Below are 16847 nucleotides of genomic sequence, written 5' to 3'. Positions count from 1 at the left end.
CAAGAAACATACCAAGCCCATACATTGTAGTCTTACTTAGACTTACTTGCTTAGATCTTGCCTCTCTCTCTCTCTCTCTCTCTCTCTCTCTCTCTCTCTCTATCTCTCCTATATCTCTCCTTATCTCCCTTCCTGCTCTCCAGAGGTCTGCTACTGTCCTGTAGGGATAATATTAGACCAGCAGTGGGAGTAACTCCCAGGAATCAGGGTGGTACCAACCAAAGTTCTGGGCTAGAGAAAGATGTGGAGTAGTATGGGGAGGGTTAAGTAGTTGCCCTATAAGGAAAAGGGGAAAAGTGAAAGGGGAGTGAAGCATGTGTGGAATTTGGAGGGCATGTCTGTACCAGAACCCTTCCCACCAGCTAACCACTATAGCCCAAATGCTGGCTCAGACCACACAGCCCAGTTCAGAATAGCAGGTACCATTTACAATGATGAACAACACTCAGACCATTTTCATCCTCATCAAACTGGCCTTCCTCTAGGGAAGCTGGTTCAGGGTTACATCTCCCCTGGGACTTTCACTCCAGCCCAGGGATGAGGTAAGCTTCTTGAAAGACCTGATGACATCATTAACTCTGCAAGCTTCATAGCACTCAGAGTCCCTTGGGATGGGGGACATTGGAGTCGATGCAAATTGAGTAAGAAACAATTCTGATTTTTCTAGTTTCAGCCTTTTTTTTTACAGTTTTTTTTTGTTCTGTTTTTTTTTTTAAAGGAAAACAAGTTTGCTAGTTTGGAGGAGATGAAAGAATCTTTTAGGAAAGATGGATTCGAACTGCCCCCATGATCATGATTTCTTGGCCTTTCTCCTGACCATGAAGCTGGAAAGAGATTTCTCAATCCAGTTGGGAAAATTTTAAAAAATTACTTCTGTGATCCCAAGTGAGACTCAGAAGAAGGACTATTGAAGTTCAGGCCACTTTGTGGTTTAAAAGAAAATATCCAGCTGGTTTGGTATAGGGCCAGGGGACCTCAGAAATAATGTGGGTCAAGTTGGGCTTATTGACAGAAGCTTGCCTCCAACATCTGTCAGAATAGCAACTGCTTTAGTTCGACTGGGATGTAGATTGCCTGAGGTTTGGGTTTATACCTTCTACTCTGTATGGTCAGGATACACTAGTGGGCAGAAGCCAAGTCAGAGAAATGATGTTGTCTGGAAAGATTATAACCTCCATGTAAGGATGAAAATTTATGACCTGATATAAGGAAATCTTATTAGGGGTCTCTTTTGCTCTTCACTAGATGGCCTGGAAATGAGGTGTTAATTTAATCATCCAGAGACACGTGATGGGCTGTTAATGGCGCACAGGGGAAATTGATGCTGGTCCATTGAAGGAGGTATCTTTGCTTTCCTCTAGGTTGCAGTGCTTTTACATGATGTCAATTTAGGGTCATCTCTAAGTCAAACAGGATTTGAACCCTAACCTCCAGGCAATGGACTGACATTCCCTTGAGAGATATCAGACAGTGATATCCAAGACCAGTGTCCACTACATTGTGAAAGAAAGGTTAAGACAAGGCTTTGTCCTTCATTGAGGAGATTATCCATTAAAAAAAAAATAAAAAGGAAGGATTTGGGATGAAGATCTGTTGTCACAGGAACAAAAAACATCTGTGTTGGCCAATGAGAGACAACAGATGGGGCTAATACAGCATCCTCAAAAGGGACTGCTAACCCTCAGAAATGAGGTGGGGAGGGCAGGGAGATGGGCATAGGACCCTTCCATTTGAGTGAAGTACTTTTTTTGATTTGTTTTGAGTAAAGGGGCTAGTATTTACTTTGAATAATTCAGGGAAAGGAAGGCAAGAGCTTTTCTGCCATGTGTCTATTCCTGTCTCCTGGGAGTACTTCCTAGAGCCATGTCAGCTATTAGCCACTCTCATCCAGCTTTTCCTCAAGGATTTTCAAATTCATCCCCTCATCAGTATTCTTTTCCAGGTCTCTGTCTTCTTCCCTTATCTCCACTGCCACCTTCTTCAGACTCTTCCCTCTAAACTGGTCAGTGGCTGAATTTTACTCTTGCTCCTGTGAAGAGTCAATTCATTCAAAAACATATCTTCTTCGAGGTCATGCTTCTAAACTGAAAGTTAATAATGGCTAATATTTATATTGTGCTTCAAAGCTTGAAGTTTATTTACAATTTTTACAATCTTCACAACAACCTTGGGAGTGCTAGTAAATCCATTTTACAGATGAGAAATTGAGGCAGACAGAGGTGAAATGAGTTGACTCTAGTCCTTGTGTGAGGTCAGATTTGAATTCAGATATTTCTGACTCCCAATTCAGGGCTCTATCCTTTGTACCACTTAGTTATGTCCAAATTAGAAAAGCTCTAATTGGCACCCTTCACTACCAACCTTGAGTGGACTCCTTTCTAAAATCTTAGAATGTTAAGGCCAGAAGAGATTTTAAAGCATTTTTATATCATGGTCACTTTTGGCAGTCTGGTGAAGCCTTTGGATTCTGTCTCACAATAATGTCTTCAAATTTATAGAACACATAGGATTACAAAGAAAACCAATGACATTGAAATAGCATTAACAAACACTATTGCTTTGTAGTTCATGAATTCTAGGGGAAGAACTCTTGAACTGTATAGTAGAGGAACTGACACTAAGGAGAGATGAAGAAATTTATCCAAGATCATACATGTAGTAATATAGAAGTCAAGATTTAAACCTCCATCCCTTAACCCCAGATCTCAGTTCCCTCCTGTTTAGATTTAAGTTTGAGGAGTGGCTAGGTGGCACAGTGGATAGAGCACTGGCCTTGGAGTCAGGAGGACCTGAGTTCAAATCCGACCTCAGACACTTAACAATCACCTAGCTGTGTGGCCTTGGGCAAGCCACTTAACCCCATTGCCTTGAAAAAAAAAACCTAAAAAAAAAGATTTAAGTTTGAGACCCCTGCAAGTCTTCCTTCCTCTGCTCCTAGGAAATGATGCCCTTAATCCATTCTCTTCTCTTCTCTCTCTCTCCCCCTTCCCTGACCATCTTGTTCTAGTCAGTGCCTGATAATTAAAATAAACTCATTCTCTCATTTTTAACCATCACCAAAAGTCATTGGGGTTAACTTCTCTTTAATTTCATCTCCACACAAGTAAACTTCAAAGAGGAAGGTGTGCTTGGCTGCCCTGAGGTGATGCTAGCTGGATCAGCCTTTCAGACTGGTTTTTTCAGTAGCAAACTTCACTTGATCAAGGGCAACACTAACCTGCCTATGAGCAAGGGTTGATGGCTCAAAAAATTTGGGGACAGGGATGGGAGGGTGAAAGGAGGGCCCAGTACCTCCATAGCATCTATTCACTCTGCTGGGCAGGGTTGAATTGTACTAATTCAGTACTAGAACTAGTACTATTAGTACTAGTTCTAGTACTGGTACTAGAACTAGTATCAGAACAGTACTACTTTGGCTAGTAATAATTGTGCCAATTAAATCTAGGGTCATCTCTTTATTGACCCAGCTAATGCTGGGAAAGCCTGGATAGATAAAAAACCATAAAGAATTAATCCCCTAACCTCATTTAATCACCTTTGGCACCAAACCTTTGACCAGAGTGGTTCATGTTTGGCAAAACAGAAGGGCTTAGGTTTCAGGGTTTCTTATTATCTTGGCCCACCTATAGGCAGTGTAGGGAAGAGCTAAGGGGCCTTCAAAGTCTAAAAATTGCTGAATAATTCCCAATTTCTAGATATGGAAGCAACCAAAGGGGGGGCACTTAGATGGTTTTGCTTCCCTTCTTCCCTTAATTTGAGAACAGAATAGTTCTACCCCAGATGACCCTAGAGAAATAGACCAAAAACTCTTTCCCACCTTATGTTATTAGCTCCTTGGGGATAGTCAGTCAGTAAGTCAATATGCATTAATTAAATGCTCACTCTGTTGGCAATACAAAAAAGGAAACAACACGGTGGGTTTCTGCTCATTAGGTGCTCATTCTAATGCAGTAGAAACTAGGTATTTTCAAGCTATATCCAGAGTGGATGTAAGGTATTCTCAGAGAGAAGGCACTGAGATGGTGGGAGGAGGATAGGGTTGACCAGGAAAGGTCTCTTCTAGAAGATGGGATTTGAGCTAAATCTCAAAGAAAACAAAAGGAGTCAATAGTCAGAAGTGATCCGACTGTCTTTTCTGCATCTCCCCTTGAAGGAGGTCCTATAAACATGTTTGTTAAATAAATAAAACTCCTTCTTGTCAAAACCCTGAGAATATTTTGATGGGAGAAATAAATATTCACTATTCAATAGGTAAGATATGTCCTTACATATTGAACATTACAGCATTGAAGGGTCAAAAAACATTTCCATCAACAGTACTTAGAGAGTATGGACACCATTGGGCCTGTCTAATATTTTAGGGAACATGGAACATGATTCTGGCTTTCTATTTATCCATCTATCAAACCTGTTGCTTTCACTCTTAATATTCTCCTTTGTTCTTCTACAGTGCGGTTCTCTGCTTTGTTTCTCTCCATCTTCTTCACTCCCAGCCTGTCTCACCATTCAGTTCTGCCATAGTCATTACCAGGTCCCAGAAGAACTAGAGATAGTTCTGCAGTTGGGAGTGGGAGCAAGACCGGAGACAGGTACTGGCTGACTCTGGGTGAGGTGGAGGTGAGGGAAGGAAAGGTTTGTAGAGGTGAGGGCAGGATCAAGCCCCCAGAGCTTCACATCAACCTGGTAGCCTTCTCCCAGAGCTGTGTGTGTGTGTGTGTGTGTGTGTGTGTGTGTGTGTGTGTGTGTGTGTGTGTAGGGGGGGGAGAGGGAGTGTTAGGAAGAGGTCTCAGGTCTTGGATTTTCATCTTTTCCTGTAACAACACATACATCTGTAGTTATCCTCTGAAGAGGGTGAAATTCTGTAAGACTGCAATTGCAAGGGACCAGGGAGTTGGGGGGTGGGGAAGGAGAGTTGGAATTTATTATACCTCTTTCTGGCTGTTTGATGATTCAAAGTGGGGCTAAGACTCAGGGGTTCCTTTTGGGGTAAAAGTGGAGTGACCCCAGGACCCCAGGTGTGCCCACTTGTCTTGAGATGAGAAGAGATTTGAACTCCCTCTAGCTCTAGAAAATAGCCCTATTAACTAAGAAGGCAGGGATTAGAGGAAGATAAATAGTCCTGAGGTCAGCATGGGTGAATTTACACATATGTCAATGCACACACATGTATATCCATTAGTTTACCAAAAAGCAGACACACACAATCATATACTTGTGTACTGCCATGTATATTTCCCCACTTTTCTTTATTTTTCCCACTACATTTTGAAACAATCTTTCTGTGTTCTTTCCCCCTCTTCCCCTTAAATCCCATTCTATGTTCTCCCATTCCATTCATCCATTACTTGCATACATATAAACTCTTTATAACACCTACATATTCATTCACATACATACAATCACACACATGCAGAGCTCTTAGCTTTTAGAATGTCTATTTCTAGGTATAAAATTGCCCTGATCAAACCTGCAGATTTGCTTCACTGCTTTTGACTGAGAAGAACTGAGGTCTAGGCAGGGTGGTCTGTCTGGTGGCTGGTTGCCTGAAGAGTGGGAAATCACCCTTACTCCCCATTTCTATTTGTCCTGGCACCCACCCTGATCTTTCTTGGCCTCTCTGAATTCCCTACATTGGTTTGTTTTCCTTTTCATGGGTGTGGTTCTTCTCTGAGCCTTAGAGTATGGGGTGGAGACATCTAGATGACAGATCTGACTTTATATATAGTGACTTTTTCTATTACAATTCTGGTAGTTTTATTGCAATTGCCTCCTAAGAGATCTTGCTGCTTCTACTCTATCCTCTCCAAGTTAAGTTTCTAATAGCTAATGATAGCTAACATGTTGCATATATTTGATCCTTATTATCACCTTGTAGTAAGGGCAGGTGTTATTATCTCCATCCAACAGATGAGAAAACTGAGGCAAATGCAAGATAAACTACAGAGTGTCAGAGGGAGAATTTGAGTTCAAGTCTCCTTATCTTCAAGTCCCTGGCCCTCTCTACTACACCAGTGGTATCAAACTTAAATAGAAATGGGTACACTAAATCTTACATAACCCTATGTTATATTTTTACTTAGAAAACCACACAGTAACATTATCCACATTCTATTGTATTTTTATTTTGTGAAATATTTCCTGATTATATTTTAATTTGGTTCCAGTACCAGTTTTGGTGCTGCTGGGTATCTCTACTATATCACCCAACTGCCTCTTTATGACTGGATCTCATCATGTCACTAATTTCTGTTCCAAACCTGATATTTTGCCTAAATAGATTAAATTCAAATTCTTTATTCTAGCATTTAAGGTCTTCCACATTCTAATACCAATCTTTTCCACTCTGATCTTTGCCTCCTTCTAAGACAGATACAGGTGCCCTCTACCTTCTCATTTCTCTAAGCCTCAGGTCTCTAAGCCTCTCTCTCCCCCTACCTCTACCTTCTTGAACTTCCATCCACCCTCTAAAGCCCAACTCAAGTGTTGCCTCCTCTAGGAAGCCCTCATTGATCCACCCAGTTCTGTAGTTATCCACCCCACATCCTTCATGTATTTTAGCCACTGAATGAGAATGGTAGCTCCCATTTTTATAGAGCTTTACAGTTGAGGAAACTTAGGTCCAGAATATAAGTGACTTACCCAAGGTCACTTAGGAAGTGGCAGAGTCTGGATTTTAAGCCATGTCTCTTAGTGACAAGTCCAGTCCTTCTATTTTTGAAATGTGAAGTGAGATGAGACAGAAGAGGTTCTTTACCCAGATCATAGAAAAATTCTATGTTACTCCAGCCTTCCCCGTCTTAAGTTTTCAGAGTGAATTATGCTAGCTATTTAGGAGGCAGATTTCCTTAAAATGAAGACCAACTTTAGGTGGGTGGTTGTCACATTGATTAAACTGAATTCCTCAACCTCACCCCTATTTATAAGATGATTTATCTTTATGTGGTTCTCTATTGTGCTCTATTATGCCACACCAAGGCAGTAGACTTGATCTCTGCTTCCTTGGGGTTATACCCTAAGGTTAATGCAAACAAATGCTCTATAAAAGTCTACTATCCACAAAATTTAACTTCCCTGGGCCCTCTGTAAAAAGAGAGTTGGTTGATCTAAAATGGTCTCTGAGATCTCTCTTAGGTCTAGATCCATGATCCTGGGAACTATATAGAGCACCTTGTGGAGCATCAAATCAAGTGAGTTATCCATGGGGAGAAATTGTTGAGCATCTTCCATTGAGTGAGAGAATTTATTGAAGGTGGGGTGAGGAAAACGCTGGAGAGCTTTCGGTATCTTCTTGTTTCTGTGAGGGAAATTGCAGTGGCAGGCTAACACTTTAGCCCTGGACAATTCTTTAGAACTATGCCTTCTCTGGCTGCCAGGGTAGGGTTAGGGTAGGGAAGAACAACACAGGGCTAGAAAGATTAGGCTTAATGAGATGATCTGTCCTTTTCTTTGTCTCTTCTCTCTCCCTCTGTGTCTCTTTCTGTCTCTGTCTCTCTGTGTTCCTGTGATTCTCCTTGGATCATCTCCAGAGCTTTCTCCACCCTCCAGGGTGGGTTCCCTATCTGTCCCTTCCTTGTCCTGGAGACAGGAGTGAATGTGGCTGGGCTCCTAACCATATGCTACTCTTAGACTGGGGATGGGGGAGAAAAGAAGGGGGTAGGGCAAGGCCAGTCAAACTGAGTTGGGTCCATGTTCAGAAGCTCACTAACAGCATCCAGCTGCTGCCACACCCACCAGACTTCCTGCCTTGGGATTTGGGTTTGGGGATTTTTTCCTTCAGAATATGTGCTCCCATCAGTGATCCTCAGTAGCTCTGACACTTCTTTCCTGTCATTCCTTGGGTTGATATTTCTCTAACCTTAGAACCTCTGCTTTGCTCAGCCATCCTTTTTTTTTTTTCCTCTTCCTCCCAGCCCCTAGCCTTTCCTAGCTCTGTTAGTGGCTATCCTCCAGAAGCTTCAGCCTCGTGTTCTAGTGACCCCATAGCAGCCACTGACCTAAGAAAGGAAGCTAGAATACAGTTATGGGGAAGGTCTTAGTGACAGAAGGAAATAGTGACAAACAGGAATCATACATTAGCATAAGTTGTATATAAACTTTTGTCACATCCATACAGATAGTAGGATCATAGATTTAGAACTAGAATGGATCTCATAAGCCAACTAGGCCAGTGCCCTAATTTTACAGATGAAGAAACTGAGGCCCAGAGAAGTTAAGGGACCTGTCTAAGGTCACACAGATCATAAGCATCTTAAATAAGATTTGAATTCAGGTCCTTGGGTTCTTGAATAAGCTTTATTCTTGCCTCTTGCCTCTGAAATAAAAGGAAGGAAAGCATCTGAAACTCTTATACTTTAGTCATTACTAAAGTTTGCCAGGGGCAGCTAGGTGGCACCATAGTACGCAGAGCACCAGACCCCAGCTTCCTGGGGTCAGGAAGACTCATCTTCTTGGGTTTAAATGTGGCTGTATAACCCTGGACAAGTCACTTAACCCTATTTGCCTCAACTTTCCTCCTCTGTAAAATTTGCTGGATAAAGACATAGCAAATCTCTCCAGTGTCTTTGCCGCCAAAACCCCAAGTGTGGTGAAGAGAGTGGAAAATGACTGAATGACAACAAATTTGCCACCTGATGTAGGTGTTCCAATCCAGGGAAATCCATTCCCCTACCATGGGGTGAGACATGGCTGATGTCTGGATCAACCTGTCATATTCTTTAACCCAAACTGGCCCAGTTTGTGTCCTAGAAGCATTATGAAGAAAGGAACCAAGACTTTGTGACAGAGATGAGGCAAGGAAAATCACTGTAGTTTCACATAATGAGCGGTACTCATTGTAATAAAGCAAGTAGCCACAGACTGATACCAGGTCCTAGTTGGAAGCTATTAAATAGGGGAGGAGGAGTGGAGATGGCTTGAATTCATCCAACTCCTTCTATCCTGTTCCCCTCTCCTCCTACCCCACCCCCCACTTCTTCAAGATACCTTTGGGGGCAAAATGAGCAGGTGGGAATTGGGTACAGCCCTTTTAAGAGAACAGAGCTAATCTGAGTTCTGGGAAGGGGCCAAGGAGAGATAAGATAAGGCTACCTCCCCTGAGATTTCAGCATCTCTCTGGTTAAACCACTGGGAAGTGAATAGGAACTAGGAGCCATAAGGGAATGACTTGGTGGGCTCTGTAGCTCTGTAATGTTGAGAGCTGGAACGGGTTTGACCTGTAGCAGGAGGAGAAATGGTAATTAAGGGTGGTAGGGACTACAGTACAAGACATGGGAAGAGCAAAAATTGCTATTTTTAACTTGAGATTCTTGGTTGTCCCTCAAATCTTAATGGAAATGACGTGCCCTGGGAAAACCATGCTTGATTCATTTGAATAAATCTAAATATATTTGCATTCATCATGCCTGTAGACAGTCCTTGCCTTCATTTAGACTTCCCCAAAATTCATTGCCTATTTTTAAAGAGATAGAGAGGGTGTTTGACTCTGCTCAGTACTTACCCACCCTCCATCTGTCTCTTTGTAAAAGATTTCAAAGTGATATCTCCTATATTTTACCCCAATAAAGCATACCTGGGGCCTAATTGCTTATGCAGATCAATGCAGGTAATGTGTGCATGAGTGGCCTCCCCTTTTCTGATTTCCATTGCTGCAGGTTGTATTCTTCAGACTCCTGGCTGGGACAGGCAGATCTCAGAGGAGGAGATTCAATCAGGCTTTGATGCGGCAGCCATCAGAAGTCATCTGAGCTAGTCAAAGGGGAAATCTAGAAGGAAGGGATAATTATGCCAGTCCAGGAAAAAGGGTAGGGAGAGATGAAAAAAAAGGCGAGTGGTCATCTTCTTCCCCCTCTGCTCCTTGATCTAATCAAACTCAATGATGCTGGGACCATGTCTCCTCCCCCTTCCATAAATAAAAATATTCCCTCCCCAGATCTCTTCTTTTTCATTGGCCCTCTGGGCAAATATTTCATAATGTGGGCTCACCCAATTGGGCACGGCGCCAGGGCTGGCTGCCTCAGGTTTCATCTCTTCTCCAATCCTGTGGGGAGACCTGGGTGGTACCTTCACATGGGAGGTAGCAGAATTACTCAGGTAGATGACTTCAAGGTGGAACTACCTTTCTCTAGAGGTCCTGAGAGCAAAGGGCTGCCCAGCCAGTGGTAGAAACCAAGCCACTGCAGCAGCATTCAAGGGGTTAAAGTATTAAGGTCCGTCAGCCAGCATGTGTGGCTGTTAATGATTGCTATCCACCAGGGACCTGGGCGAGTATTAAAAGGAAAGCCTTTTTCTCTATTCCAAGAAGTCAGGGCTAGAGGATGCAGAGAGGGGACTGCCGAGAGCTGGTGAGTGAGTGGATCTTTCTGTCTACTGTTGTGCGCCTATATGTGCTGTTCAGGAGGATGGGGAGGGGATGCAGCATATGACAATGCTAATATGCTTCACAAGCTTTTTCTCTTATTGTAACAGGATGCAAATGTTCAGCTTTTTAAAAATTATTTTTTAACATAAAGTTAAGTGATGTCACTTCTCACATGTATTTTAGGTGGGGGGAGGGGTAATGTGAGGGGTGGATGAGGCCCCAGACTTCTCTCCTGAGAGACAATGGTCTGAGAGGCTATACTGTGTATGAAACTGGAGCTGCCTTCCTCACCCCCTTCTCAGCCATTGTCTACAGAGACGGAAAGAGTAGGCTTGGAGTAGGGGAGTAGTTAGAGGGGTATCTTGCAGGATGACCAGGCCACTGACACCCCCCCCCCAAGTGAGGAGCCTTAGCAGGAATTAAGTCTGTGAAGTGGGCAAGGTTTTGGGTGGAGAGCAATAGAAGGAAGGTTAGGAAAGCCTCTATTTCCTCTATTTGCTTTTCTCTTTGTGGGTCAGGGGCAAATTAGTAGTGTGGGCCTAAGTCAACAGAAAGAGTCCAGTAACTTAGTATGGAGAGACCTGTCAGAATCTAGAAAGAGAAAGATACCATGCCCCGGCTCAGGTGCCTTCCTAGCTCCAAGATCCTTCTACTAGAGCCTTATATGTTGGGAGGATAGGGGCAACTTTATTCTTCTTTGTTGAGTTTTATTAGCTGGTTCACTCAGCAGAGGATGGTGTGTGTGATATAATGAGTAGTGTGAAGAGCTGGAGCTGTTGGCTTGTTCCTCTCTTGATTTGAATGTTTGCCCCTCTGCCCCTTCTTTAGGAAGGAAGTAGGATGAATGATGGGATAATGTAAAGAGATGACCCTTTCTCTAAACTATGGAGGAGGGAGGGATCCATTGCTATCACCCATCCTATCTCCTCACCGATTGTTCTGTCTCCTTGTCTAAACACCCTTCTCTCTTCTCTCTCACTTGATAGGTACTAGGACTACCAAGTCTAAAATGTCTAATAATCTGTTCTCAAGGAGCCTACCTTTCACAAGCACATGGAGTTTGTACATAGAAATTACAAGATCATTTGAGGAGAAGGAGAACTAGGTGAAAGCTGTCATTATGTTAGGGATGATCTTAGGTGGGAGTTTATGCCAAAGGGAGGATGGCCTTGAAGTGAGAATAAACTCAAACATTTTGGGGAGCCTCTGAACTGAACCCCTTGTGACTTGTTGGCACCTCCCTCATACTCAACCAAAAGGCTATTCTTGCTCATATTGAAATGAGAGTGGCAGCCAGGACACAGAAGCTCTGGGGTGGACAGCAACTGCAGCAGCTGGAAGTTGTTTCATCTGACAGGCTATCCCTGGTCAGGGCAGATAGCCTGTTCACCCCTGACAACTGCAGAGCAGGATCTGTAGGAACAGCCTGCCTTGGCTCGCCACACTGGCAATGCCACACCCCCTGCTCCATGTAGGTCTCATGGGGCTGGGCCATAGCTGCCTATCTGTCTTAAGAGCCTGGGGATATATTGCTTTTGTTCCAGGAGCATCATCTTCCTGCCTAAGCTCCAACTTGGGAGATTTCTTTTCCTCTTTTCTTCTTTTTTCCTTTCTTTCCTCTATTAGCCTGAATCTTGTCTGGGAATTCTGGCCAGCCTAGTGCCCTCTTGGCTCACATGCTGTTTGTTTAGGGACAGGCTGTTTTCTCGTGATCTACACAGGAGAGGAGGGGCTGGTGAAGAAGGGAGCAATAACCCTTGCTGTCCCTGGGGGCAGCATTGATACATCTTACCCAGTCGTCACTGGCAGTCCCCCATTCTCAAAATGCTCCATCTCTTAAAATTCTTTGAGGCTCAGTTCAGATGCTATCTCCTAATAAAAACTTTACAAAGACTATCTCCTTTAGTTCTCAAAACAACCCTGGGAGGTAAGTGCTACTATTATTTTCAATTAGAGGGAGTAGTAGAGAAAAGTGAGGTAATGAGAGGTTAAATGAATTGCCTAGTCATACCAATACTCTCCATGAGGCTTTCTTGGCAAAGGTACTGGAGGGAAGTGGTTTGCAATTTGTTTCTTTCATTTCATTTCACAGATGAAGAAACTGAGGCATACAAAGTTAAATGACTTACCTAGGGTCCCACAGCTAGTAAGTGATTGAGGCTGGATTTGAACTCTGGTCTTCCCACCTCCAAGGTCAGTGCTCTATCTACTGTCCATATATTAGCAGCTTTCACCTATTCCCCTTCGTGTTGGTGTTCCCTTCTCCTCAAATGATCTTATATTTTCTATGTACAAGCTGTATGGGCTTGTGAAAGGTAGGCACTTTGGACATTCCGGTCTTGGTAGCCCTAGCACCTGACAAGTACTTTGTATTTACTGTTATTGTTCAGTGTGTTGGACTCTTTGTGACCCTATGAACCATTTCACACCAATACTGTCCATGGGGTTTTCTTGGCAAAGCTACTGGAATGTTTGCCATTTCTTTCCTTCAGATTATTTTACAGATGAGGAAACTCATCTGATACAAAGTTATCAAAGTTATCTTGTATCAAGAGAGAGAACAAGGTTAAGGGACTTACCCAAGGTTATATGGCTAGTAAGTGATTGAGGCTAGATTTGAACTTGGGAAGATGGGTCTTCCTGGCTTTAGACCTGGCTGGTGCTCTTATTCACTAAACCATTGGGATGCCCTTCTCCCAGAATTGGCGTGGAATTCAATAGTCATCTAATGAGGACATAAGAGAAGAACTTGTCTCCTGTATCTCTGAACTGCTCCCTCTAACTTCTTTGCCTCTTCTAGGGAACATACTGAATTTCTTAGTTTATCTTTCTATTACTTTTTTCCAGGTCTGCCCTGGATTTGCTTTCTTTTGGGTAATTGATACTGACAACATGATAGTGGAATAAATGGAAGTCCCAGAGTGTGGATTATGCAAAATAATTTCAATTATGCCTTCTGAGCTAAAGATTTCCCTTCTTCCTTTTTTTTTTTTAAATTGCAGTGATACTGGATTGGAACCCTTTTTCATTAATTTACTCCTTGGGTGACCCCAACCAAGTCACTTTTTTTCCTTTGGATCTATTTCCTCTTCTGCAAAATGAAGGGGTTGGATGAACTCTCCCAGAGCCCTCTCAGCTCTAAATTCTATTGTCCTTTATCAGTTAGTTGACAAGGAAACTCGCCTAAAAGGACAAATTTATAGAGTTGACAATAATCCTCCACACTTCCCTTTCCAAAAATCTCCCTTTTCTTCTTGGTCCTTATTTTCTATCCCTGACAGTTTAAATGGAACTGGAAGGAGTATGTTCCCATGCTACAGATGGGAGAATTAAGAGCTAAAGTCCCAGGAACAGGACATATTGGGACTCTTTCTATGAATCTCTTCAACCTGTATCCCTTCTACAGGCAGGGTGTTTCTGACCCCATCCTTGCTTTGACCCCAAAGGAGCCTCCTACTCAGAAAAATGAGGGATCTTTTAGCCCTATAAGCCATTGGCAGGCAATCCTTTCCCTTGATTACACGGGAAACTCCAGCAGCCTCTCTCCTATCAGGAGAGATTTAAAATTTTCTACTGCTGCATCTGTGACCAGTCTGTTTCCCCTGTTCCTAGTTCATAAAGCAGGTCCAAGCATATCTCTTTCTCAGGTTGGATAGGGAAAATACCACAGGATCACAAATTTAGAGCAGGAAGGAAACTTAGAGGTCATCTAGTCTAAATCCCGGAAAACAAATCCCAGAGACAAAACCAAATGACTTGTCCAAGGTCATACTGGTCCTGGAATAGAAATGGGGATGGCCCCAGGTAAGCTCCCTATCTGCTTCTCCCTTCCCTTAGACCTTTTGCAGAGGCTTAGGAGGATGGGATCTTTAGAATGAGAGCTTTGTCTAACACCTTACTTTCCCCCTCCCCCAGCACCCCTTTCTCCTGTCCCCCTCCTGGCCGGGCTGCTCCTGCAACCTTCTCTTCCCTAGACAAAGCCTCTTCTTTGTAGTGTCTTATCAGGGTCGTGGCTGCCCGGCTGGGCGGGGGAGCAGGAGAGGAGGGGCTCAGAGGCCATGGAAACTGTCTGCCCAATCTCTCTGTGAGATGCCCAGGAAGCCAAGAGAGCTTCACACACATACACCATATATGGCAAGAACCACTCCACCCCCTTCTATCTATAACAAGCCATCAATCCGCAAATATGTATTAAGACTCTACCAAGGAAAAGATTCTAGGTTTGGGGCTCTGAATGTTCTAAGGAAGTCTAAGATGAGTATCTGCTCAGATGACACATTCATGTCCTCCTCCAACACAGCACCCAGATATTCAGCACACACAGGGCCAGCTCAAAACATCACACTGCCCTGGGATTATCCTCTCAATAAAGACAAGATCACTGAACATTCTGGGGTTCCTGATAGTCCAGCAGGAGGAGGTTGGCAGCTCTCAGTTTTTTAGATGCTCTATTCAGAGAGGAACTTGAAAGATTCTGATTCATTAACTCATTTCCTTCAATGGGGTAGGGAATTGAGGTATACAAATATCAGGGTCCTGTAGAAAACAGAGAGAGCTTGAACTCAGCTCTGATTATCCTGTCTGCCAAATAAATTCTTATTTACTGATTGTCTCTGATCCTCATGTTTTAGGACCTCAGCTTCCCCATTGTTTGCCTTTTCTTCTAGAGCAAGGGCCAAAAATCATAGGCTCATGGATTTAGAATGGGAAGGGACCTAACAGGTAATGGCAGTCCAGTCCCAGTGGGGAAACTGAGGTCCAAAAATGCCTTGTACAAGATCACATAGGAAATATGTGAAACTGGATTTGAACTCATGCACTAATCTCAAATCTAGCGTTCTTTACCCTATACTAGCACTGTGTATCTCTTATCATGTTATGTCTCCTTCCCCACTTTCTTCTCTCAAGCCTTCTTGAGAACATGCCATCTTCCTTCTCCACATGGTTGCTTGAATAATTGGGTAAGGACATTCTGTCCTCTGCTTGGGCAAAGTGCCATTTATTTACCCCTGGTACCATAATGGGTACTATTGGTCCCATTATTCACATGCACCTATTTATAAAGACTATCTCCTTTGGTTCTGAAAACAACCTTGGGAGGTAGGTGCCATTATTATTCCCAATTAGAGGGAATGTGCCTAATTTGGACAGAATATTGTTCTAAGTTCTGAGTGATATACAGAATTTTACTAAGATAGCTCAAGGACACTTTAGTATTGCAAGGGGATAAGACCCCAACACAGATAATATATCACTGTGTCATAATGTATTTCATAGTTAAGAGTTGTGAAATGAAATGTCATTTGAAATCTATTTATATGGGGAAATTGAGGTAGAGAACAGCTTATACCTGGTGACAACAAGGATGGGGAACTAAGTTTTGCTAGTTTCTTGGAACAGAGATGGAAGAAAGTTCAGCCAAGTCTGGCTTTTGTTATGTTCCAAACACTTATTCTGCAAAATTCCTTTGCCTTGGATAGGGTGGGGTTGCTTCTTGTCTCTAGGACACAAGGATCAAATCTGTTGGCTAAAGGAGTAGAAAGAGCTTGTTTTAATGGCCTTTCACAAAGTCTGGAAGTTGACAGCTGGGTTGCCTCATTTTCTGGAGAGCAGGGATTTGGGGTCCAAACCAGAACTGGCTAATCAAGGTGAGTATTGTCCCCTTCTAACTGAGGGACCCCGTCCATGTCCAAGACCATCAGGAGAGTGAAACTGAGATGATAGAGGATGGCAAAAGGCTGGGACTCACTCTCTAACAGGAGATGGCTCAGAAAGAGGTTAGCAGAAAAAGCTCAAATCAGAGGCTTAGACTATTTCTTCCCCCCTATCTCCACAGTAAGGAATAGAGTAAGAAAAATAAGTGTAAAGGAGTGGGTTGAGGTATTTTCTTTGGGTCAGGGTAAAGGTCAAGAACATTAACTTGCCTGTCCTACTGCTTCCTCCAAGATTTTAGAACCCTGGAGCTGAACTGCAAGGGACTTTTCAGTAGAGTTATATCTAGTCCAAGTCCCTGACTTGAGGCAGGAGAAATTTAATTACCCCCCTTCTAATGAATAGGACAAGTTATTCAGGATCAAGATATGTCAATTCATGATGTGAGAGGCCCCTCCCAGATCTGCTTGGTTCCGCATGATTATAGATTCATAGATTTTTGGGCTAGAAAGGATCTTATAAGGATGCCACCAAGTTCTATTCCTGAGGACCTTAGATTATGGGGAACCAAGTAGATATGAATCATAGTTCAGGGACTAAGAAAAGGCAGAGAAATATGAGGAGGAAGCTAGATGGCTAATCCAGGCCTCAATTCTGCTTGAGGCCTCCTGGTCAGTAGCTTTCTCCCCTTTGCCCTCTTGAAACATCAGTCCTGTTTCTTGTCTGTAAACTCCAGGGAGAAGAGGGAAGAGATTGAAAAGGTAATATGACAAATCATTTGAATCTCATTGCTCTTTGTCCCGAGTCATTTCATGGTTAGAAAGGGCTTTTTCTACTG

General features: G+C 43.1%; 1 protein-coding gene across 18 annotated transcripts in view; it reads left to right on the top strand.

Annotated features, from left to right (window-relative positions):
- Positions 1 to 16847, top strand: part of PLEKHA6 (pleckstrin homology domain containing A6) — a 220861-nt gene that overhangs the window by 133726 nt on the left and 70288 nt on the right. For 3 of the 18 annotated variants that reach the window (XM_074222448.1, XM_074222446.1, XM_074222447.1), the window contains exon 2: positions 9651 to 9822. The exons of 12 other annotated variants lie outside the window; for them this stretch is intronic. Coding sequence is in view for 1 of the 6 variants with exons in the window: in XM_074222442.1 (XP_074078543.1) it covers positions 10234 to 10340 (107 nt within the window). In the remaining 5 variants the exon portion in view is untranslated. 3 more of the 18 variants (XM_074222449.1, XM_074222442.1, XM_074222452.1) reach the window with 3 other exon arrangements.

This window comes from Macrotis lagotis, chromosome 2, assembly GCF_037893015.1.
Source record: "Macrotis lagotis isolate mMagLag1 chromosome 2, bilby.v1.9.chrom.fasta, whole genome shotgun sequence".
Lineage (NCBI taxonomy): Eukaryota > Metazoa > Chordata > Mammalia > Peramelemorphia > Peramelidae > Macrotis > Macrotis lagotis.
This window is presented reverse-complemented; position numbering and strand designations above follow the sequence as displayed.